Here is a 24,004-nt window from a genome sequence, read left to right on the forward strand (position 1 = left end):
GATTTAAAAGCCGATTATTTAAGGGCATGATGATACAAAGTGAATCATTGAAAAAGCAAGAGAGTGCCAGAAAAATGTCTACTTCTGCTTTATTGACTACGCCAAAGCCTTTGACTGTGTGGATCACAACAAACTGGAAAATTCTGAAAGAGATGGGAATACTAGACCACCAGACTTGCCTCCTGAGAAATCTGTATGCAAGTCAAGAAGCAACAGTTAGAACTGGACATGAAACATGAGACTGGTTCCAAATCAGAAAAGGAGTACTGATATATCAAGGCTTTATATTGACACTCTGCTTGTTCATCTATGCAGAGTACATCATGAGAAATGCTGGACTGGATGAAGCACAAGCTGGAATCAAGATTGCTGGGAGAATATCAATAACCTCAGATATGCAGATGACACAATGTTTATGGCAGAAAGCAAAGAAGAACTAAAGAACTTCTTGATGAAAGTGAAAGAGGAGAGTGAAAAAGTTGGTTTAAAGCTCAACATTCAGAAAACTAAGATCGTGGCATCTGGTCCCATCACTTCATGGCAAATAGATGGGGAAACAATGGAAACAGTGACAGACTTCATTTTGGGGGGCTCCAAAATCACTGCAGACAGTGATTGCAGCCATGAAATTAAAAGACGCTTGCTCCCTGGAAGAAAAGTTATAACCAACGTAGACAGCATATTAAAAAGCAGAGACATTACTTTGCCAACAAAGGTCCATCTAGTCAAACCTGTGGTTTTCCAGAAATGTATGGATGTGAGAGTTGGACTATAAAGAAAGCCGAGCGCTGAAGAATTGATGCTTTTGAACAGTGGTGTTGGAGAAGACTCTTGAGTCCTTTGGACCGCAAGGAGATCCAACCAGTCCATCCTAAAGGAAATCAGTCCTGAATCTTCATTGGAAGGATTGATGCTGAAGCTGAAACTCCAGTACTTTGGCCACCAGATGCGAAGAACTGACTCATTTGAAAAGACCCTGATGCTGGGAAAGATTGGAGGCAGGAGGAGAAGGGGACGATAGAGGATGAGATGGTTAGATGGCATCACTAACTCAATGGACATGAGTTTGAGTAAACTCCGGGAGTTGGTGGTGGACAGGGGGGCCTGGCGTGCTGCAGTCCGTGGGGTTGCAAAGAGTTGGACACGACTGAGTAACTGAACTGAACTATGCAAAGTGACAAAAATGCATTGGTAGTATCCAATCATGGCTCATTTTTATAACCTTCAAAGTTCAGTGAAATTGCTAATATTCAAAAAAAGAAAATGCTTTTAGGATTTAGTGCTTTCTTCTGTGACTTCACTTTCACTTCACTTTCTGTGACTTAAAAATAAACATTTGACCATGTAAATGACAACAAGAACAATGTTTTAAGAAGTATTTTGTTTATTTTCCTTGTATGGGATCTGTTTTTAACTTTTTGTCCTATAAATATTTTTTCTCTGTGGTTATGAATAAATATCATATACAATACAAAATAATTCTGAGAAGATGGTAATGTCTTGATGAAATATAAATTCCATTTCTAAACTAAAAATTTTTCCTTTGTTAGACACTCAGGATTTAAGTGTTCCTCAAGATTTAAATTTTTCATTGTATCAATTTATTCACTAAGCCAAGTTTATACATCATGTATTCTTAAAATATATATGGTCACATCTAAATGCTGAACTAATTGGCTGAAAAATGGTATGTTTTCTAAAATTTTTCTTAATTTATGGGCTCAGTGAGTACTTTGACTACAGCTTAGCTTACACCACTTAGGTATTCCTATTAATCTCCATTTTTGTGATCAGTGTAATAGGTTTGTGAGACTTATGCTACTTAGCATTAGAATGAACATTTTTTTCCCACTCATTTTTATAAAACAAGAACAAAACTCAGAAGAGCATTATAATATTTCTATGAACAAACACTACTGTACAGTGTTGGAAGTGGTTCTTACTATTTTTGCCATGACATTCTTGTCACAAGTAGTCGTGCTGTTTGGTCATACAACTCATTGACCGTAAGGCAGTTTTGCCCTAAAGGGTAAGATAACTGGTTGACAATTTGGTTTCAGTGCTCTAAAAGATAAAAAAAAAAAAACTGGCTGACAGTTTGATTTTGAATGATTGACAGTTTGGTTTCATTTGTCCACGGATGCTGTGCTTTCATGTTTTTTTTTTTTTTTCATTTTATATTGGATTATAGTTTGTGTGTTGTGTTAGTTTTAGGCATACAGCAAAGTGATTAAGTTATTTTTACAGTCCCATCACCTCATGGTAAGTAGAAGGGAAATAGTGTGAAGCAGTGATAGGTTTTCTTTTCTTGAGCTCCAAAATCACTGTGGACAGTGCTGCAGCCATGAAATTAAAAGGTGCTTGCTCCTTGAAAGGAAAGCTGTGAGAAACCTAGACCGTATATTTAAAAGCAGGGATATCACTTTGCCAACAAAAGTCCATATGATCAAAGCATGGAAATGAGAGTTGGACCATAAAGAAGGCTGAGTGCTGAAGAATTTATGCTTTCAAATTGTGGTGCTGGAGAAGACTCTTGAGAGTCCTTTGGATTGCAAGGAAATCAAAGTAGTCAGTCCTAAAGGAGATCAACCCTGAATATTCATTGGAAGGACCGATGTCAAAACCAAAACTCCAATACTTTGGCCACCTGATGTGAATAGCTGACTCATTGGAAAAGATCCTGATGCTGGTAAAGATTGAGGGCAAGAGGAGAAGAGGGCAGCTGAGGATGAGATGGTTAGATAGCATCACTGACTCAGTGGACATGAATTTCAGCAAACTCTGGGAGATAGCGAAGGACACGGAAGCCTGGTGTGCTGCAGTCCATGGGGTTGCAAAAAGTCAGACACGACTTAGTGACTGAACAACAACAACTTTGGCTAATTTAGATACAGTTGCTTGTTCTCTGATGCCGTCTTTACCAGGTTTATCATGCAATTAGAAATTGGAAGCTAAAGAAGAATCAAGCTCTTTGTGTCCCCCACAAAAGAAATGATTACACGATTCCTGATGAGTGTAAGTTTCTTGAAAATGGTCAAAATTTTTGCTGTTTGATAGTGGAGAACATGATGGAGACAGAGTTTTTGTATTTGGTATAGTATCTAGCTTAGTTGATTTGGTGAAATATAAGGAGTGGGCATGTGTTGGAACATTTAAATGTAGTGCAGTGATTTATTACCAGTTATGTAGGTTACATCCTGAGGAGGAAATGGCAACCTACTCCAGTACTCTTGCCTGGGAAATCCCATGGCTGGAGAAGCCTGGTAGGCTACAGTCCATGGGGTTGCAAAGAATCGGAGACAACTGAGCGACTTCACTTTGTTTCTTTATATAGGTTACATGTATTGATAATCAGTAGGAGTGTCCCTCAATTATTCATTTTATTTCCAGGGAAATCTGGAGAGACTTAGTGCAAATTTTTTTTATATCATAGAGAATTTAGATCCAGTATGAGATCCTGAATCCTTAATGATTGTCTTTGACAAAAGGTAACAAAGTATCACCTTTTCTCAGATATACCATAATACAACTATTACCATGAATCTTCACAAATTTTAAATGTTTTTTATATTTTCATTTTTCACAATAAAGTCTTTAAAAGATTTTTTTTTACTAGTTTTTCATGTGTCATTGTGTCCTTTTTAATGTTTATTTAAAATTTTATTTTCCTTGTTTTTTATGGCAAAATTGCCTTATGGGCCGTTAGCTGGCTGTGAAGTTGCTTGTGGCAAAGAGTCTTACGTGAAAATACTGCTCACTGTGGCAACATATCTAAGACTGAAATTTTGTCTAGAGGTTTTACTGCCGTTCATCAGCTACTGAATAAAATGAAGTTAGGAGTATTATGTTGGAAAAAATTGCATGTGTGAAAGTTGATGATTACCTATTTTATTCAGTAGTCAGTGTAACCAGGGCCATTTACTATCACAGTTAAACATAACAACTATCATTGTTCTCCTTTTCTTCAGAAATTCAGAAATCTAATATTGTTCTCTTTTTTATCCTTTTAGCTATACTTGTAAAGAAGCACATGAATTTATGTATCAGATTATCTTTATATACTTAATTCTCCATAGTGTTTTACTTGGACAACAGATGCTGACCCTGTGGAATTTTCTACATTATTTTCAAATTGCTGGTGCCAATGATTAGTGTAATTTACTTGTATTCTTTACATATTAATTATGTTAAATCTTTATTCTGATTGTCTTCTATCTGTTCTTTGTATAGGTTTTTCGACTTAAACAGGTTTAAAATGTTTTAAGTTGTCAAATCTGTATAAAATCTTCTGATCTCTTAATCTTTTTCCTTTTTTTTTTTTTTTTAATGCTCAAAAGGCTTCTATATACTGGGCTGATAAATATTTTTTCTTGTTTTATGGCTTATATCTAACTCTTAAAATAACTGGAATTTAATTTGGTTTTAAGGTGAGTTGCTAATAACACTTCTTCCCCTCAGAGTAAATAACTAGTTTGTCAAAGCCAGTTATTGAATAGTATTTCTAAAATTTTATTTTATTTTAAATGTATTCCATATTTTTCTATATATTTACTAGATTATGTAAGAGCCCTATTAAGATCACATCTGATAATGACAGAGGATTTAAAATGAGGTGGTGATTGAAAAAGGAATTGTGTAGTCTTGTTTCTATATGCACTTCTGGTTTTGAAACTTAGTGTGTTTGCCTATTGATTACTTTCTAAGTGGTACACAGTATTCTAACAAAATAAGAGTTTTTCTTTTTTTTTTTAATAAATAGGCTAAAGTATTTCTTAGTCTTACTTCTTTCTCTGAATCCAGGTGAAATACTAAATGTTACTGAGTTGATCATAAATTTAAATATATCCCTGTTAATGAGGTTTCTGCTAAATAGTTGGAAGCAAAAATCTATATTTTATTTAAATGTATCCTGTGCTTTTCCTCCTATCCCCCCGGAGCAGTTTTATATAATATATCTTTTAAAATTCACTTCTGGGAGAATCTGACATTTTTCTTTCTTTTTCAAGGGAAAAATTTGTATACAAATGAATATGTGGCCATTAAATTGGTAAGTTCATGTTTCTTATTTTTCTTCAATTATTTTCTTGTTATTTCTCTAATGATTAAGTTGTATTTTCACTAGTTTTTTCCATATCATTTGTAACTTGAGTGTTTATTTGGAAAGTGCGAGGCATAACTGACCTGTTGTTATTAAGCTTCTAGCATCATCGTGCCCCTCAAGTGTATGGTAATGTATATGTAAGATATCTGTGTCTTTCCGTGTTACAATAACTTAATTCTTTTACTTTGGCAGCATTATCGAATTGAATTCTTAAAATGTGGCAATGCTTCAAATTTGAGGAAGCTGATGTACTGGCATTTTTAGTATGATAGAATGCAAGGTTTTTCTTCCTGATTCAAGCATTTGGACAAAAGTGTCTTTAGTATTTAGGATTACATTATTTGAAAATGTATTTCCAGGTAGCTTCCAAAATCTTCTTTTCTGTTTGTGTTTTATGTTTGGTAAAACTGGGTCTTTCTTGACCTTCAGGGATTCAGAAATTCTTGATGTGGGTGGAGGTTAGCCAGGAAAGCAAACTCCCAAGGGACTGATTTGAAGTCCTAAAGAAGCCTGCTATGACAGCAGTAAGGCAGCTTTTTTTTTTTTTGTATAGTTGGGATCTGGGGATTTTTATGATATATAACTTTGTTCTGGTGCAACTTTACTATTTGGTTTACCAGCCAGGTTTCCCTGAGGTTAGGCATGGCTTGCTTGGTTTTCCCAGCCTGCCTGCCAGTCTTGATCTTGTTTCTGCCAATATAACCTCTGTTATTAGGGTAAAGTGACTACAGAAGAGACTATTCAAGCAAGAGGCAAGTTGGAGAAATTGAAAAACAAAACTTTGGGGATAAGATAGAAAACTGTGTTTTAAGTTAAAAAGCACAGTTTAAGTATCTTTCTGAGTGTAAATCAAGTTTCACTGGAACAAATGCTGCCTGTTTTTATTGGAAAATAAAAATGCGCAGTAGGGGTTGTGGTGCTTCTGAGATGGGCTCACTGACATGTGAGTTGGGACTGGCATTTACCTGGCATGAGTTCACCTAGGTTTAAGTTCTGGTCCTTGATTTTTATGACAGAAAATCTGGTTAGGTTGTCTCATTAAAATTGTCACTGTTAGTCAGAACTAGATTCACAGTATTCATCAATTCACTTAGTCAATCAAGCTCTCAGGTATAAGTATTTCAGAAGAGTTAATTTCTAACTTAAAGTGAAGGTATTTTACTGTTATGGGTCCAGAATGCGCACAACAGTATGAATCATGTTTTCTTTCTGTAGGCTGATCTACATAGAATATTAAGCTAAAATTACAAAAAGAAATTTACAAGGTTCTCTCATGAGTGTGTAGTCATGACAAGGGGAGTTAGTTTGTGTGAATCACAATAGGGAGGCCAGGATGCAAGGAATGGACACTGCTGACTTTTCTTTGCCCATGGTCTAGGCCAGTGGTCTAAGATACAGACATTGAATGGTGATGGGAGTGGACGTGGCACACTAGGATGGCAGTACCTATATTCTTTGTTATTGATGGCTTGTAGTGAGTAGTTCCATTCATGGGAGCATGTGAATGATACTTAGGTTAGGGCAGATAAATCTTTATGTCAAAATAGGAGCCATGCTAGGCTCACCTTGACTTGTCAATTTCAGTCATTAACTGGTGACCCTTAGCTCCAGTTATTTTCAGATTTGAAACTTGTTTACCCTGTTGACATCTTTGATACCTTACTAAACATGTACTATGTCATCCGTTAGCCTTCTTAGGTATACACATATGTCACTTGTTTTAGTTTACCTTCATGCTGTATCACTGTTAACGTACTTTTTTTTTTAATGTCAAGTTTTTTTTTGATTCTGGAACCTAAAATTATTTACTAATTTATTTTTGGCTAAACGGAGTCTTTGTTGCTGTGTGAAGGCACTCTCTAGTCGCTGTGAGCAGGGGCTGCTCTGTGTTGTGGTGCGTGGGCTTCTCACTGCGGTGGCTTCTCTTGTTGCAGAGCGTGAACTCCAGACGAGCAGGCTTAAGTAGCTGTGGTGTGTGAGCTCAGTAGTTGTGGTTCTCAGGCTCTAGAGCACAGACGCAGTAGTTGTGGTGCTTGGGCTTAGTTGCTCCACAGAATGTGGGATCTTCCCAGACAAGGGATTGAACCCACGTCCCCTGCATTGGCAGGTGGATTCTTTAGCACTGAGCCAATGGGAAAGTCCCTTTATTTTTTTTTTTCTTCTTTTGTTTTTTGACATTATTTTTCTGCCTTGATTTGTCCCTTATTAAAGCACAGTAATCAGAACTACATATAATAATGTTGTTATTCAATATTCTTTGGGAAACTGGGAGTATTTTTATATCTACATGTGGCATTTTGAGGTTGAAGTATGGTACAGAGTTATGCTTGCCTCAGATTTATCCAAAAATGTATTGGCAGGACAGAAAATTTTTCATATAAACTGTTGAACCATGGTTGTTACTTAGCTTCCCAAATATTTGCATGTGTGTGTGTGTGTATTTATATGTGTATTATATGTATATACACACATATGTATAATGTCCTTATATATTTTTTCTGTCTTATATGTCTGTCTGTATCTATTGTCTCTGTTTATAGAAAACCACATAATTTTGTTCAGAACCTGCCTTAAAAGTAACCACTTGAAAATGTTGTATCTGTATACCTTCAGTACTATCTTATTTTTGTACCTTGGTACAAAGGCCTTATTTGATGACAGTGGTGTTCATTCAGGGAGCGAACTTTAGTGACTAATTTCAGTTTTGTTATATATCCCATATAAAAGTTTACACACTTATTTAATGTTACCCTAGTTCATATTGATAGTTTGCTTCAGGTTAATTTGTTAACTTGATCTCAACCACCAGTTTCATATCTTGTTTGTTCAGTTCAGTTCAGTCACTCAGTCATGACTCTTTGCGACTCCATGGACTAGCACGCCAGGCTTCCCTGTCCATCACCAACTCCTGAAGCTTTCTCAAACTCATGTCCATTGAGTTGGTGATGCCATCCAACCATCTCATCCTGTCACCCCCTTCTCCTCCTGCCTCCTGCCATACAACAAATGACAGGTTATTATGTATCTTGTTTATAGTTACATAATAACCTGTCATTCATGAATAATGAAAAATTCATCCAATGGTGAGGTGACTTTTCTTGTACGGTGGCACAATAAAATTTTAGTGCTAGTAAATATTGGAATCAAGCTGAACTGACTCTACTAAATTAGATCTGGGTTTCTGTTTTTACCTAGGGAATATTAGTGATTGAGTGAATTATGTATTTTACTTGTGACTGTCTACTTGGGTATCTTTTTATTATATCTTATGGTTATATACTTTAATATAGTTAACTAAAGAATTCCACTCTATGGAAAGGGCTGTTTTAAGTCATATATATGTGTATAGAAATAAAATGAGAGAATACTTTATCTGTTTTTTGTAAATGAGGGAACTGAAAAGTACAAAAAGATTAAGTAAATATAGCAAGTAGTGAATTTATGATTCACACCCAGCACAATTTAATTTCAGTGCCTCTGCCTTTACCCTACCATCCTGCCTCTTAAGAACTAAGTTGATTGTTTTCTCTTATAATAATCTTTATGATTAAATTGTTCCACTGGGATTTTACAGCTTTCTTATTTGAAGTCTTTGTCATTGGTTCTTTCATTACGATATGTCCAAGTATAAATTTCTTTCTAGTTACTCTGTTTGGGATTCACATTCCTCTTGATTCTCTGGTTTGTTATCTTTCATCAGTTCTCTCATTTATTTTTTCAGTTATTGCCTCTGCTCACTTTTCTTTCTCTTTTCCTTATCAAATGCATATTAGTGCTCTTTATATTGTCTAGCTCTTTAATCTTTTTTCTGTGTTTTCTATTTTTCTTCCTGAATAATGCATTTTGTATAATTTATGTAGATGCATTCTACAAAATTTTCTTATTCTTTAGATATTTTTCTGTCTCTCAGTTTCCAAATTCTCTTTGCTGTTGTGTTAGTGTGTTGACAGATTGGTTTTAAATTTTGGTAATTTTGGGTTTTTTGTTCTTCTTGAAGTTTTGTTGATTTTGTTTGTTTAAATTTTGTTAGCTTGTTACATACTTTCCTGTTGGATCTTGTTCAATTTTCCTGTGTTATTACTCTGTTATAGTTTTGTTTCCTACAAATATTTTCACACATTTATATCTTAAATCTGCTTTGCTTCTGTTTATGTTCTATGAGTGTGTGTGTGTTTGTCTGTGTAGGTATAAATCTCAAAAACATGTTGTTGAATGAAAAGTCAGACACATACATATAAAACATATATCGTACAATCTCATTTGCATGAAATCCAGCAACAGACAAAACAAATCAAAAGATGATAGAAGTCTGAGAGAAGGGTGATAGAAAAGCGCTAAAGGCTTTTTGAGCTAGTGGTTGGAATTTACAAAGCTCATGAGCCTAATATTTAGAAATTTTGTGTTTTACTGTAAGCTGTACTCCACCTATAATTTTTTAAACTGTGTTGTTGCTACTGTCAAAATTTTCCCATCTCCATCGTTGTTCTTTTTTACTTTTCTGTAATGCCACTTTAACCCAGAACCTTTCCATCAGAAATATATAGTGTAGAGGGCACAGTAATTCCTGGGAACAGGAGAAATAGAATCAGGGCCATCATTGCCTTAGTCAAGAATCTTCACAGAATACTTTTCTTCAGGGTCAAAGAGTCAAACATAGTTTTCCCTAATGCTTGTCTAATAGCCATTTAACCTTGTATATGTTTATGGCATTAATTTATTTTACATTGTACTTAAAGTTGATTATTATCTGGATTTAACCTTAGGGAGACAAGGATACCTAATATATATAAGAGTTGATGTCAAGATTTGTAACATTCATAATAATTGGAGCCTAGTGACACTTTAGTAACTTAAATATTTTTTATTGTTGCTTTTTTTTTTTTTTTTTTTAAACAGGAGCCTATGAAATCCAGAGCACCACAGCTACATTTGGAATACAGATTCTACAAGCAGTTAGGATCTGGAGGTAAAGTCTTATATTAATTTTTAAATTTGTAATAAAATGAATTGTCATAGTAACTCTAGTTTCAAGGAATACTATGTTAAATTTAGTTAAAAGTAATACTTCTTAAGGCTGTGGTTAGTAGGTTATTTTCTTACTCACTCTAGAGTCTTCCCTTTTTATTTTAAATATGCCGTTTTGGGAGCTTTTTGTGTTGGTACCAATAGAAATAGAGAACATTGTGAAAAAATTTAATTGGGGAATATAAAGTTCACATAGTTTCTAGACTCTTAGACTTTTTGGTGGTATTATAGACACTGAAATGACTTATGACATAGTAATAGGCTGAAAAATGGCCCCTTAAAAGATATCCATATCACAGTCCCTAGAACCTATAAATGTGACCTTGTAGCAAAGACTTTGCAGGTATGAATAAGTTAAGGATCTTGAAATTAAAGATTATTTTGGGTTATCTCAGTTCAGTTCAGTTGTTCAGTCGTGTCTGACTCTTTGCGAGCCCATGGACTACAGCACATGCGTTATCTGGGTGGCCCCAAATGCACAGTAAAAGAGAGTCAGAGGAATAATTTATGTAACAGAAGAGAAGGCCAGGTGGCTACGGAGGCCAAGACTGGAGTGATATGGCCAATAAGCCAAGGAATCCTGAAATCCTGGTGTAGAATTGTCCTGTAGAACCTCTTTGATTCAGCATGTTGAAACTGATTTAAAATTTTTAGCCTCCAGAACTGTGAGAAAATAAATTTCTGTTATTTTAAGCCACAAATGTGTAGTAATTATAGTGGCTATAGAAAGTTAATACTGATATAGTTTTACATAAACTCTAAATCTAATTGAGAATGGATATTTTGTTCCATTGGAAAAAACTAATGAGAAAATTCCCTATTTTGTGTTGTATTTACTTTATGTTAACGTTTTTCTCAGCTCCACTTTTCATTTCTGTTCTACTAACTGTAATGATTTTTATATGTACAGTGTCTTACCAAGTAAGGATATTTTGTTTTCCCAGATTTAATAGAATGGAATTTTTTCATGTGTCTTTTTGTAAGCTCATGTTTACCTTCTGCTTGGTAGAGCTGTACATTTCTTAATACATTATCAATTTTGCATTCTTTTCTTTTTCCTTAGAGCATGCTTTCCAAATGAGTCATCATTGTGGGGACACTAAGTTGACATTTTGTAATAATGGTTTTATCATTATAAACTTTCTATAGTGCATGTTTGAGTCTGATACAGACAGTCCTCCAGGACTTACCAAAATTATCACTGACAATTGAGATTTAAATGGTGAGGGGATACAACTAGTTATATGTGAAACTATACATATTAGTTAGGACTAGTAAGTGACAGAAAGCCCTAAGAAGCTAAGTGGGGGGAAAAAAAGGAGTTTATTGACCACGTACTATAAATTCGGGGAAAAGACTTGTCTATAAGACTTTGCAGTACTGTCACCAGAGACATTCTTTAATTTGTTTCTGCTCTCTGTGTGTCTGTGTGTGTGTGTAAGCAAATGTGTAAGCTTTGTTCTCTGATTGGCCCTTCTTACAAAATGACAGAGAAGCTTACCAACAGCCTAGCTTAGCACTTATAAAGGTATCTCTTAACTAAAAATTTCAGCAAAAGTTCTAGAACTGTGAATTGTAATGGTTGCCTGAAGTGGGGAGGGAGGGGTAGTTAGGGATTTTAGGAAGGTCATGTGCATACTGCTGTATTTAAAGTGGATAACCAACAGAGACCTGCTGTATAGCACATGGAACTCTGCTCGGTGTTATGTGCCAGCCTGGATGGATGGGGGTTTGGGAGAGAATGGATGCATATATGCTTATGGCCAAGCCCCTCACTGTTCACCTGAAGTTAGCACAGCCTTGTTAATTGGGTAAAAGTTTAAACTTTGGGGGAAAAAGTTATAGCACCAAAAAAATAAAAGTTCTAGAACTGAATCGTACTTGTTTTGTATCTAGTGATTTAATCACTGTGAATTTGATTGCCCAGACTTGCATCTTGTGCTCATCTCAGGCACTACCTGAAATCCAGGGGCCGAGAATAGGGAGAGGTGGTTGTCTCGTGGGAAACTGAGGTGTCACCAGAAGAAGGAAGATTGGATTGGCTGGGGACCATGTGTTGAGAACTGCTGAGCTGGGAGTATAAGCATTGGTGCTAAAAGTTAAGAATACCTGAAAGCAAAGAATTTCCTTGGAAAAGAACATAACCTGTGTCATAATTCTATAGTTTTTCTAATCAGATTTCAGTTTTTCTTGATCAGGTCTGTAGAGTTTAAATTTCCTGATAAGAATGTTAATATTGATGTGCGTGCATTCTAAGTTGCTTCAGTCATGTCAGACTCTATGCAACCCTGTGGACTGTAGCCCTCCAGGCTCCTCTGTCCATGGGGATTCTTCAGGCAAGAATACTGGTGTGGATTGCCATGCCCTCCTCCAGGGGATCTTCCCGACTCGGGGATCGAACCCATGTCTCTTACGTCTCCTGCATTGGCAGATGGGTTCTTTACCACCACTTCGGTTCTAATCCTTCCTACATGAACAGTAGTGGACCTGAAAATGGAAAGAAACATCATGACAATCATTCTTTTAATAACATGCTTAACTGTTGCCCGCCTATAAGGAACTGAAGTACCAAGCAGTATTAAGAGTGTAGGATCTCCATATGTTATTTTGTGACTTAATTGATGGTGCTTTATCACATAAGTGAAGTGCTGAAATATAAAATGAAGTGTTAAATTTATTTTGGGAGAGAGATGGTGCAATTGTACTTTCACGTTGTGTATGAATTTTGTATTCTTACCCATTCTGGAGCATTTCTTGGGAAAAAAATACTTGTCTCCAGTGTTGGGGATGCTAATAAGCATCACTGAAAATTAGTGATGTTAGAAGTTAATCAGAGTAACTTTTGTCAGCCCACAATCAAGGACTTTTTGTAGTAGTCTCAAAAATGCTTTTGGAACAATTGAAATTGGGTGGACTCTAAGTTTATAGTTTAAAGTTCACTGGATATAAAAACAAGTAAAAAAGCTTGCTTTTGCTCATTGAGTTGGATTGTGTTCATGCTTTTCAGTAGCCAGAAAACTTTGATCAAGAGACACAGCTAGTAACTTAAAACCTCATTACTCTTTGCTCTCAACCATCTCTCCAGAGCCTCTCTTCTTGCCCTCTTGTCCCTCACCTCTCACTTCTGGTCTTGCGTATCATACTTATATTGCTGTGGTTGTGTTGTTTTATTTGGTGCTTGTTTAGGGTACTCCCTATCCCCTGTTTATTAGTTGCAGCTTTTCCTAATTCATAGCAGTTTGATTTGTTTGCTCATTGTTGGAAAACTGCCCAGCCATGTCCTGGGAAATGGAATTTTAGTTTGGTTTTTCCAGTGCTTGCTTTTTGCTTTGTATTCGATTTTGAAAAGATATGTAACTCTGATCATGTATTCAATGACAGAATTTGTGTTGAAATACATTATCCATTATATTAGTAGTTATGTAAGAAGGTTTTGCATTCATTGACTCATGAAGCAATATGTATTTCAAAGAGTTATTTAGCGTTAGATCATTTTTTTTCACCAAAGATCTTTGCTGAATCATTTTAAGGTAAAATTATGTTGAATGATAAAGCTGGGGTATTTTTCCTCAGATTGGAGACTAAATATTTAATTTACTCAGTGAAATGTAATGCTCTTTATGGAATTTAGCCATCTTGGATAAGGTAGAGATAAATATTTTTGAGACTCTTTGAAACCATTAAAGAAAGGAAGTTTTTGAAGAAAATGGAAGCTGTTCTCATTTGTTCCTTTGTTGATCTCTTTCTCAGTATTATTTTAGAAAGCCAAAGATATATTATGTGTATACCTTGCTTGAATGTACATGTACAACCGCCAACAATGAGTTGGCTTGTATGAATTTATTTACACATACGTCTTTTCAGTTCAGAAATTCTATGTGAATAGTTATGAATTTTGAGTTATGCTTAATAGATGCCTTTGAAGAGAGGAAAATTAAACATTGGGAAGCAAGGAAGTTGGTGATTTGGATAGCAGAACTAGGGTAGGAAACTTGAAATGCAGCCTTAGAACAAAATAGCAAGGCAGAGTAAATCTGGGCCTTAGAATGGGAGGTATGGTGGGGAGGGAGAGGAAGGCAAGATTATATTATATGGTGGCAGAGTCTGAACACTACACAGCTGACCCTTGAACAGTGGGGTCCACTTACACATGAGTTTTTTTCAGTAGGAAGTAATACTTCCCTGGCGGGCTCCGCTGGTGGCTCAGACAGTGAGGAATCTGCCTGCAGTGCAAGAGACGCAGGTTCCATCCCTGGGTCTGGAAGATCCCCTGGAGAAGGGAATGGCTCCCCACTCCAGTATTACTGTCTGGAGAATTCCATGGAGAGAGGAGCCTGACAGGCTACAGCCCGTGGGGTCACCAAGAGTCAGACAAGCCTGAATGACTAACACTGTCACTATAATACTACATGATATAAGATTGGTTGAATGTGAGGATGTGGAATCTCAGACACAGAGGATCCATGATCCAAAACATGTATATGGGGGCCTGACTGTGAGTTACATGTGGATTTTTGTGCAGTGGGATCAGTGCCTCTAACTCCTGTGTTTTCCAAGGGTCCCTTCTACTTTGCTTAATTCCAAGGAGCTCCAAAATGAAGTTCATGGTTAATAAGAATAGAAGTGAGGCTATATAACTTTGAATATTAGGGAGGGTATTTGAGAAATACTTACTCAGTACAGTTAATACTTGGATTAAGTAAATGTGGCCTAAATCTTTTTCCAATTCGTTTTTCTTTGTTGTCCCTGAAGAGTTTTTTTCTAAGTCATTGGAAGTTTCAGGTGTGCAGCGTTATAATCTGACATCTGTGCAGGCACTCCCTGTTCTGTTGCTCTTCACCAGTATTTTTTTTTTTTTAATTACAAATGGACGTTTGTGGCATCCCTGCAGAGAGCAAGTCCTTGGTGCCCTTTTTCTAACGGCATCTGCTCACTTCATGTCTTTGTGTCACATTGGGACAGTTTTCACAGTATTTCTGACTTTTCTGAGTGGCAGCTTCCCTTGTAGCTCAGTTGGTAAAGAATCTGCCTGTAATGCAGGAGACCCAGGTTCGATTCCTGTGTCAGGAAGATCCCCTGGAGAAGGAAATAGCAGCCCAGTCAGTATTCTTTCCTGGAGAATCCCATGGACAGAGGAGCTTGGCAGGCTACAGTCCATGGGGGGTCTCAAGAGTCAGACCTGACTGACCAACTAAACCACCACCATCAGACTTTTCCATTATTACTATGTTTGTTCTGGTGAACTATGTTCGGTGATCTTTGATGTTACTATCACAACTTGCTGAAGGGTCAGATGATGGTTAGCATTTTTTAGCCATAAAGGGTTTTTAAGTTAAGGTATGTACATTATATTTTTAGACATAATGCTACAGCATACTTAATAGACTTCAATATAGTGTAAACATAACTTCTATATGCACCAAGAAACCAAAAAGTTCTGTTTAAATTTATTTTGATCTTCCTGTTATTGCAGTGGTCTGGAACTGAGCCCAAAATATGTCCTAAGTATGCCTGTACACAGTACAAAGTGATCATCATCACATTTCTATTTACCATCCATCACTGTACAGCTGACTCTCCTTACCCATTTCACTCATCCCCCCAACTCCCTTTCCCTCTGGTAACCACTAATTTGATTTCTACATCTGTGAGTTTGCTTTCGATTTATTTTGTGTATTCATTCATTTTGCTTTTTTTAGATCCCACACATGAGTAAAATTTTGTGGTATTTGTCTTGTTTGCTTATTTCACTTAGCATAGAACGTTCAGTGTCCGTCCATGTTGTCACAAATGGCAGGACTTCATTCTTTTTTGTGGTAGAGTTCCTTCATGTATATGCACCACATCTCTATCCATTCATGCATCCATGAACACTTAGCTTATTTCTGTTTCTTGGCCATTGTAAATAATGCTGCAGTATTCAGGGGTTCATGTGTCTTTTCACATTGTGTTGTGTTCTTTGGATAATACCTAGAAGTGGAAATAGCTGTAGTTCTATTCTAATTTTTTTGGGGAATCTCAATGCTGTTTCCCATATGACTGCACTAATTTTCAGTCCCACCAACAGTGTACAAGGGTTCCCTTTATCCACATCTTTTCCAATATTTGTTATTTTTTTTTTCTTATTTGATAATAGCCATTCTAACAGGTGTGAGGTGATCTTTCATTGTGGTTTTGATTTGCATTTCCCTCATAATTAGTGATGTTGAACATCTTTTCATGTGCCTTTTGATGTGTCTTTAGAAAAATACCTATTCAGATCCTCTGCCCCCTTTTTTTTAATCATAAATGGATTTTTCAAATTCAGTCATAAATTGAATTTTGTCAGATGCTTTTTCTGAGTCTGTTGAGATAATCATGAGATTTTTATCCTTCATTTTGTTAATATAGTATATCATGTTGATTGGCTTTCAGATGTTAAACATTCTTGCATCTCTGGAATTAATCCCACTTGATCATGATATATGATTCTTTTAATGTATTGCTGGATTTGGTTTGCTGATATTTTGTTGAGGATTTTTGCAGCTTTGTTCGTCAAGGTTGTGTGTGCTCAGTCTGCTGAGTTTTGTCCAACTCTTTGTGACCCCATGGACTGTAGTTCGTCAGGCTCCTCTGTCCATCGAATTTCCCAGGCAAGAATGCTGGAGTGGGTTGCCATTTCCTACTCCAGAGGGTCTTCCTGACCCAGGGATCAAACCCGAGTCTCCTGTGGCTCCTGCATTGGCAGGTGCATTCTTTACCACTGTGCCACCTAGGGAACCCTCCTCAAGGATGTTGGCCTGTAATTTTTTTTAATGGGGGTCATTGTTTGGTTTTGGTATCAGGGTAATGCTGTCTTTGTGAGATGTGTTTGGAAGGTTTTCTTCCTCTTCAGTTTTTGGGAAGAGTTTGAGAAGAGTTGGTATTAAATCTTTCTGAATGTTTTGAATAATTTACCAATGAAAGCCATCTGATCCTAGACTTGAATTTGTTGGGAGCTTTTTGATTACTCATTCAGTCTCCTTACTAGTAGTTATTCTACTAAAATTTTCTATTTCTTAATAATTCAGTCTTGGGAGCTTGTTTCTAGGAATTTTCCACTCTTTTCTCAGTTGTCTAGTTTATTGATATATAACTGTTCATAGTGGTTTCATAATTTTTTGTATTTCTGTTGTATCATTTGTAATTTCTCCTTTTGCAGTTTGATTTTGTTTGAGTCCTCTCTTTTTTTTAAGGTTAGTCTAGCCAAAGATTTCTCAATTTTATCTCTTCAAAGAACTAGCTCTTATTTCATTCATCTTTTCTATTGTTTTTAAATGTCTTTCATTTATTTCCCCTCATATCTTTATTATTCCTTCCTTCTAATTTTGGGCTTCATTTATTCTTTTTGTTTCCTTTAGGTATAAAGTTACATTATTTATTTTGGATTTTTCTTGCTTTTTGAGGTAGGCCTGTATTGCTATGGACTTTCTTCTTTGAACTGCTTTTGCTACATCCCATGGATTTTGGTATGTTGTTACTCTGCTTTCACTTGTCTCTAGGTATTTTTAAATATCTTCATTGACCTGTTGGTTTTTTGGTACATGTTGTTTATTAATTTCTATGATTTTTTGCTTTGTGGTTGATATTTAGTTTCATAGAATTGTGGTTGGAGAATATGCTTGAATTAATGTCAGCCTTTCTGAATTTATTCTGAGACTTTGTGACTTAATATATGATCTGTCTTGGAGAACGTTTCATGTGCTCTTGAAAAGAATGTATATTTTGGTGCTTTTGGATGGAATATTCTATATATTAAGTCCATGTAATCTAATAACATGATTGAAATTTGTTTTCTTTCTGATTATTTTTTTCTGGATGATCTATCCATTGGTGTAAGTAGGGTGTTAAAGACTTTTACTATTATTGTTTGCTTTCAATTTCTCCTTTAGGTTTGTTAATATTTGAGTTGTATATCTTAGTCCTCCTCTACTAGATGCATGAACATTTATAAATGTGTTAACCTTTTTCCTGGATTGACACCTTTATCATTATGTTTGCTCTTCTTTGTCTTTTATAGTCTTTGTTTTAAAATCTTCTTTCTCTGATATGAGTATAGCTAGTCCAACTTTCTTTTTGTTTATATTTGCATTGAAATGTTTTTCAATTTTTTCACTTTCAGACTGTGTGTATCCTTTCTCCTGAAGTGAGTCTTGTGTAGACAGCATGTAGATAGGTCTTTTTTTTTTCCCCTTTAAATTCAAATAGTCCCTCAGTGTCTTTTAATTGGCCGTTCTAGTCCATATACATTTGAAGTAGTTCTTGATAAATACATACTTATTGTCATTTTGTTATTTTTTTTCTGGTAGTTTTGTAGTTCCTCTCTGTTCCTTTCTTCTCTTCTCCTCTTTGTTTGTGTTTTGGTAGTTTTATTCAGTGATATATTTACATTTCTTTCCATTTTCTTTTGTGTATTTACTACACGTTTTTTTCCCAGTGGTTATTATGAGATTCACATCCAACTGTCTATATAAGTAGTAGCCTGTTTTAAACTGGTAGCACCTTGAATGCCAAAGCTTTATCTAACAGAAGTTTTTCTCAGTGTTTTATGCTTTTGATGACATATGTTGTCTCTTAATTTAAAGCATCCATTGTTATTGGAATTTAATTTAAATTTACTGCTTTTTGTCTTTAAACCATCATGTTTGCTTTATAAGTGATTGATCCGCTACCTTTATTATATAGTGACCTTTTCCTGTAATATTTTTTACTTGTGTATGTTTTCTTACTATTAATTAGTTCTTTTTCTTTTCAGCTTAAGAAATCGCTTCAATATTTCTTATAGGGCCAGTTTAGTTGTGATGAACCTCTTTAAACTTGTGTTTATCTGGGAAACTCTTCATCCTTTCTTCAGTTCTGAATGATAAACTTGCTAGACGGAGAATTCTTGGTTGAAAGTTTTTTCCTTTGTAGCACTCTGAATACATTATGCCATTTACTCTTGGTCTATAAAACTTCTGCTGAAAAATCTGCTGATTATCTTATGGGATTTACTTTGTAGGTAATGAGTTGGTTTTCTCTTGTTTTTAGAATTCTCTCTTTATCCTTAACTTACATACCATTTTAATTATGACATGTCTTGGTGTATGTTTGTTAGAGTTAATCTTTATTGGAACTCTCTGGAATTCCTGGACCTGGATGTCTTGTTTCCTTCCGCAGATTAGAAAAATTTTTGGCCATATTTCTTCAGATGATTTTTCTGGCCCCTTTTCTCTCTCTTCTTCTTCTGGGATCTGTGTAATGCAAATGTTATTTTGCTTTATGCTGTCTCAGTGGTTTCTTAAGTTAATTCCACTTTTTAAGATTCATTTTGCTTCTCTGTCTGGATAAGTTCAGTTGTTTTGTCTTGCAGTTAACTGATTCAGTCTTTTACCTCATCCAGTCTACCATTGAACTCCTCCAGTATATATATATTTTTAATTCAGTTATAACTTATTTGGTACTTTCTTGTATTTCTGTCTCTATGTTAATCCATTCTCCTCCTGTGTTCAGTGAACATCTTTATGGCTAGAAGCAACAGGAAATGGGTTATTAGAGATTGCTAGATTAAGAACATAAAAATACATTTCAGTGGCACAGAGGAAGGAGAAAAACATCGTAGAAATATTTTTTAAAACTTAGTAACTAAGAGCTATTGATAAATCTTAATTGCATCACTAGGCTCTTAATGTATATAGCATAGTAAAAGCAGTATGTCAGAGTTAGAGTAAACATTAATGAGGCTCTTATCCACTATTTCTGAGCCTTTTGTCTTCTTTACACGTCATATGGGTAGATATAACTCAAGTATCGTATGAGTGGCTCTAGTAAGAATTCATGCTAAGGTGGTGGTTTGGTTGCTATGTCAGGTCTGACTCTTGCGACCCCATGGACTGTAGCCTGCCAGGCTCCTCTCTCCATGGGATTCTCCAGGAAAGAATACTGGAGTGGGTTGCCATTTCCTTCTCCGGGAGATCTTCCCGACTTAGGAATCGAACCTGGGTCTCCTGCATTACAGGCAGATTCTTTACCAACTGAGCTACAAGGGAAGCTGCCACTCAGAAAAGTCAGAAATACTGTGAAAACTGTCCCAATGTGACACAAAGACATGAAGTGAGCAGATGCCGTTAGAAAAAGGGCACCAAGGACTTGCTCTCTGCAGGGATGCCACAAACGTCCAATTGTAATTAAAAAAAAAAGTACTGGTGAAGAGCAACAGAACAGGGAGTGCCTGCACAGATGTCAGATTATAACGCTGCACACCTGAAACTTTTAGTGACAACAACCAGAGAAACGATTCAGGGACGACCAGGGAAAACTTGAATTGGAAAAAGATTTAGGCCACATTTGTTTAATCCAAGTATTAACTGTAACTGAGTAAAGTATTTCTCAAACACTCTCCCTAATATTCAAAGTTATATAGCCTCACTTCTATTCTTATTAACCATGAACTTCATTTTGGAGCTCTTTGGAATTAAGCAATGTTGAACTGACCCTTGAAAAACACAGGAGCTAGGGACACTGACCCTCTGCAGAGTCAAAAATCCACATGTAACTCATAGTCGGCCCTCCATATACATGTTTTGGATCCTCTGTGTCTGTGGTTCCACATCCTCCCATTCAACCAACCTTAACTCATGCTCTAATGATTCTTTTGGCAGGGGAAAATGTGTGTGTTTGTCTGGTGTGTGGTGCAGGGTGATGACATATACACATGGGAGTGTATGTATATATATGCGAGTGTATCTTTATACACATGGGAGTGTATGAGAATCTCTGTTTTTGAGGAGGGGACCATGTATGCAGTTTGACTGTGTCTCCTTCCTCTGTGCTTATCATGACTATATTATGCTATCTTCAGCTGTCCTAACGCCTCCCTTACATTCGCATTTCAGGAAAAATTGGTCTTTTCTAAACTATTGATATTATAGATAAACTGAAGTCTACTTGAGAGATTGAATAGTTAGTATTAAGACAAACTAAGAACCTAATTATCTTGGCTTCCAGTCCAGTGTTTTATTTTGCCCATGCAGTACTTACTATGCAAAATGATAGAATAAACAGTAAGAGTGAAATTGCATTCCTCATACTGTTTATTTTTAAAAGAATGGGGGAAAGTTTTAGTATATTTTAGAAAGTTTTTTCCCTTCCAAAGTCATTACACAAAACAAAAAACACTTGTAAGTAAAACTGAGGCATTTTAGATGGAAGTTGTTCATTTTCTCAAAACAAATAGATAGATGCAGTATTAAAATAAAATGATCACCTATTATATGTTAGTTTGTTGGGAGTCTTAATTCTAAAAATGAAGTATATGAGAGAGATTCAGGAGGGAAGGGACATAATGTATATCTGTATCTGATTCATGTTGATGTATGGCAGAAACCAGGACAATATTGTAAAGCAATTATCTTCCAGTTAAAAACAAATAAAAAAGTACACAAAAAAGTAAAAGTAAAGTACATTTGATTTCTGTGCATTTAGGCTTTATATTTAGAGTTTGTATTATTTTGTGTTCTTGCATAATGAATTATTTAGTAATTAGTGATATACAATAAGAGACTTTATTGTCTTCTCCCAGTTTCTATGGAGTCCAGGCATAGTTTAGCTTTGTCCTTTTTTGAGGGTCTTTTTCTAGGTTTAGACCAAGGTGTAAGCCTGGACTGCAGTCTTTTCCGAGGCTCAGAGTCCTCTTCCAGGTTCATTCGTATTTTCAAAATTGACTTTTTCAGGGCCATGGGACCAAGCTCTCAGTTCCTAGAGCCTGCCCACCGTTCTCTGGCATGTGGCCATCTTGTGCAACATGGTAGTTGGTTTTTAACGTCAACAGAACTGCTCTGCTGCTTTTGAATATTTCTGACTTCTAGCATGGCTTTTTAAGTGTCTTACCTGATTAGGTCAGGCACATCAGAATAATCTCCCTTTTGATTAAACTCCAGTGACATGGGCCTTAGCTATGTTACCTTTGCCATATAATACAACCTAATGATTAGAGGAAAATCTGGGAATCTTGCCCACAATTGGAGAAGGATTATACACCAGAGGGATGTGTACACCAGCGGATGGGGATCTTGGGGTTGATCTTAACATTATGCCTACCACAAGGTTATCAAAGAGTGCAGTGGCTCCTTTTTTCAGTACGAATAAGATCTTTCCTGTGTGCCAGACATTTCTGTAGGCCATGGAAATAATAAGGCTCAAATGCACAGTTCCTTTCTGTGGTGAAGTGGTGGAGACCAACAGTGAAGCAGTGTTTATAACATAGTTCAGCAATGCAGGTGGAGCAGAGGTGTAACCTGACTCCCTATGCTTCATGAGGGAGGAGGCTGTTTTAAGAAAAGTTTGTACAGAAAAAGTAAAAATCCTGCTGCAGTTCTTAAAACTACAGAATGTTTTAAAAATTGTGTATTGATTTTCTAGGAAGCAGAGTTTGATGTTTAAGATGAGGAAGTTATTAAAGCCCTTCTTCTTTCCCCCAGATGGTATACCTCAAGTTTACTATTTTGGCCCTTGTGGTAAATACAACGCTATGGTGCTGGAACTACTGGGACCTAGTTTGGAAGATTTGTTTGATTTGTGTGACAGAACATTTTCTCTTAAAACGGTTCTCATGATAGCTATCCAACTGGTAAGTAAAGCAGAATGTTTTGAAGCTGCTTGACCAATTGTATGGTTCCATTTGGTGACTAAGTTCCTTTAAAAGTTAAAAGTTCTGCAACATTGTCGTCCACAGCATTCAACCTAATAAAAATATGTCTACTTTTCATATCATTGTCTTGTCAGGATGAATGTAGCTTAAAATAACTGATGCAGATATATTTTTTTTGTATGAAAAAATTAGTATCTTATTGCTTTAAGATCAGAATGCTCCATTGGAGAATTAAGTTGTTTCTAGCACTCTTTTCATGTCAAAAATGAATACTTAGGGAGGTTCAAAAGGGAAGAGATATAGGTATACCTATGGCTGATTCATGTTGAGGTTTGACAGAAAACAACAAAATTCTGTAAAGCAGTTACCCTTCAATAAAAAAATAAGTTAAAAAAGAATGAAAATAGCAAACATAGGTGATGATATGGAGAAAAGAGAATGCTTGAACACTGATGGTAGTAATGTAAATTGGTACAGCCACTGTGGAAAACAGTATGGAGATTTCTCAATAAAACTAAAAAAAAGATCTACCATACGTGGAAAAAAAAAATGAATACTTAGAGAACCGTCAGAAACACAGGTTTTTAATCTCAGTAAATTAATGTAAAATGGCCTAGGAAAAGAAGAAACAAACTAGTGAGGGGGTCTTAGACATTTAAATTTCAGGGAGCCTATGGGGCAATAACTTAGAGGATAATTTTTAAGGATGTTTCTAAACAAATGTTAATAAGTATATGTTGCAGAAGTCTTAAAATTGTTTTTAATCTGTTGATTTTTTTCACTTCTGCAGATTTGCCCTATAGAAGTATTCAGGTGTACTTAAAGCTTTTTGTCCAGAGATGTCTATAATAAAGTGGGAAACAACCCAAATGCACAGAAATAAGTTAGTTGAATAAATTATTAATAACAATAAGATAATATGTAGTCATTAAAAATTATTTATTAAAAGAATATTTCATGACCTGAAAAATGCTCATAACACCTAGTTAATGAAAAGTATAGGTCATAGAATGTTATGTATATATATGACCCAAAATTTGTTAACAAACTAAAATGGCTTGAGTGACTGTGTTCACTTACATTGTATTGTGAACCATGGTTATTACTAAATGAAGCATTTTTATTTACTTGTAATGTTTTATTTTGTGACAGTTTATACAATGAATATTGAGTAACTGTAAAGCAAGGAATAAAAATGTATTATATTATTATTAGAGTTGTATTCCAAAGTT

At 35.7% G+C, this 24,004-nt stretch overlaps 1 protein-coding gene across 9 annotated transcripts in view; it reads left to right on the forward strand.

Moving 5' to 3' along the window:
* Window positions 1-24,004, forward strand: part of CSNK1G3 (casein kinase 1 gamma 3) — a 120,234-nt gene that overhangs the window by 41,413 nt on the left and 54,817 nt on the right. For all 9 annotated transcript variants that reach the window (XM_043465917.1, XM_043465916.1, XM_043465918.1 and 6 more), the window contains exons 3-5: window positions 5,007-5,047; window positions 9,998-10,067; window positions 22,603-22,751. In XM_043465917.1, the coding sequence (XP_043321852.1) occupies window positions 5,007-5,047; window positions 9,998-10,067; window positions 22,603-22,751 (260 nt within the window). The remainder of the gene's footprint in view (window positions 1-5,006; window positions 5,048-9,997; window positions 10,068-22,602; window positions 22,752-24,004) is intronic.

Source organism: Cervus canadensis, chromosome 4, assembly GCF_019320065.1.
Source record: "Cervus canadensis isolate Bull #8, Minnesota chromosome 4, ASM1932006v1, whole genome shotgun sequence".
NCBI lineage: Eukaryota > Metazoa > Chordata > Mammalia > Artiodactyla > Cervidae > Cervus > Cervus canadensis.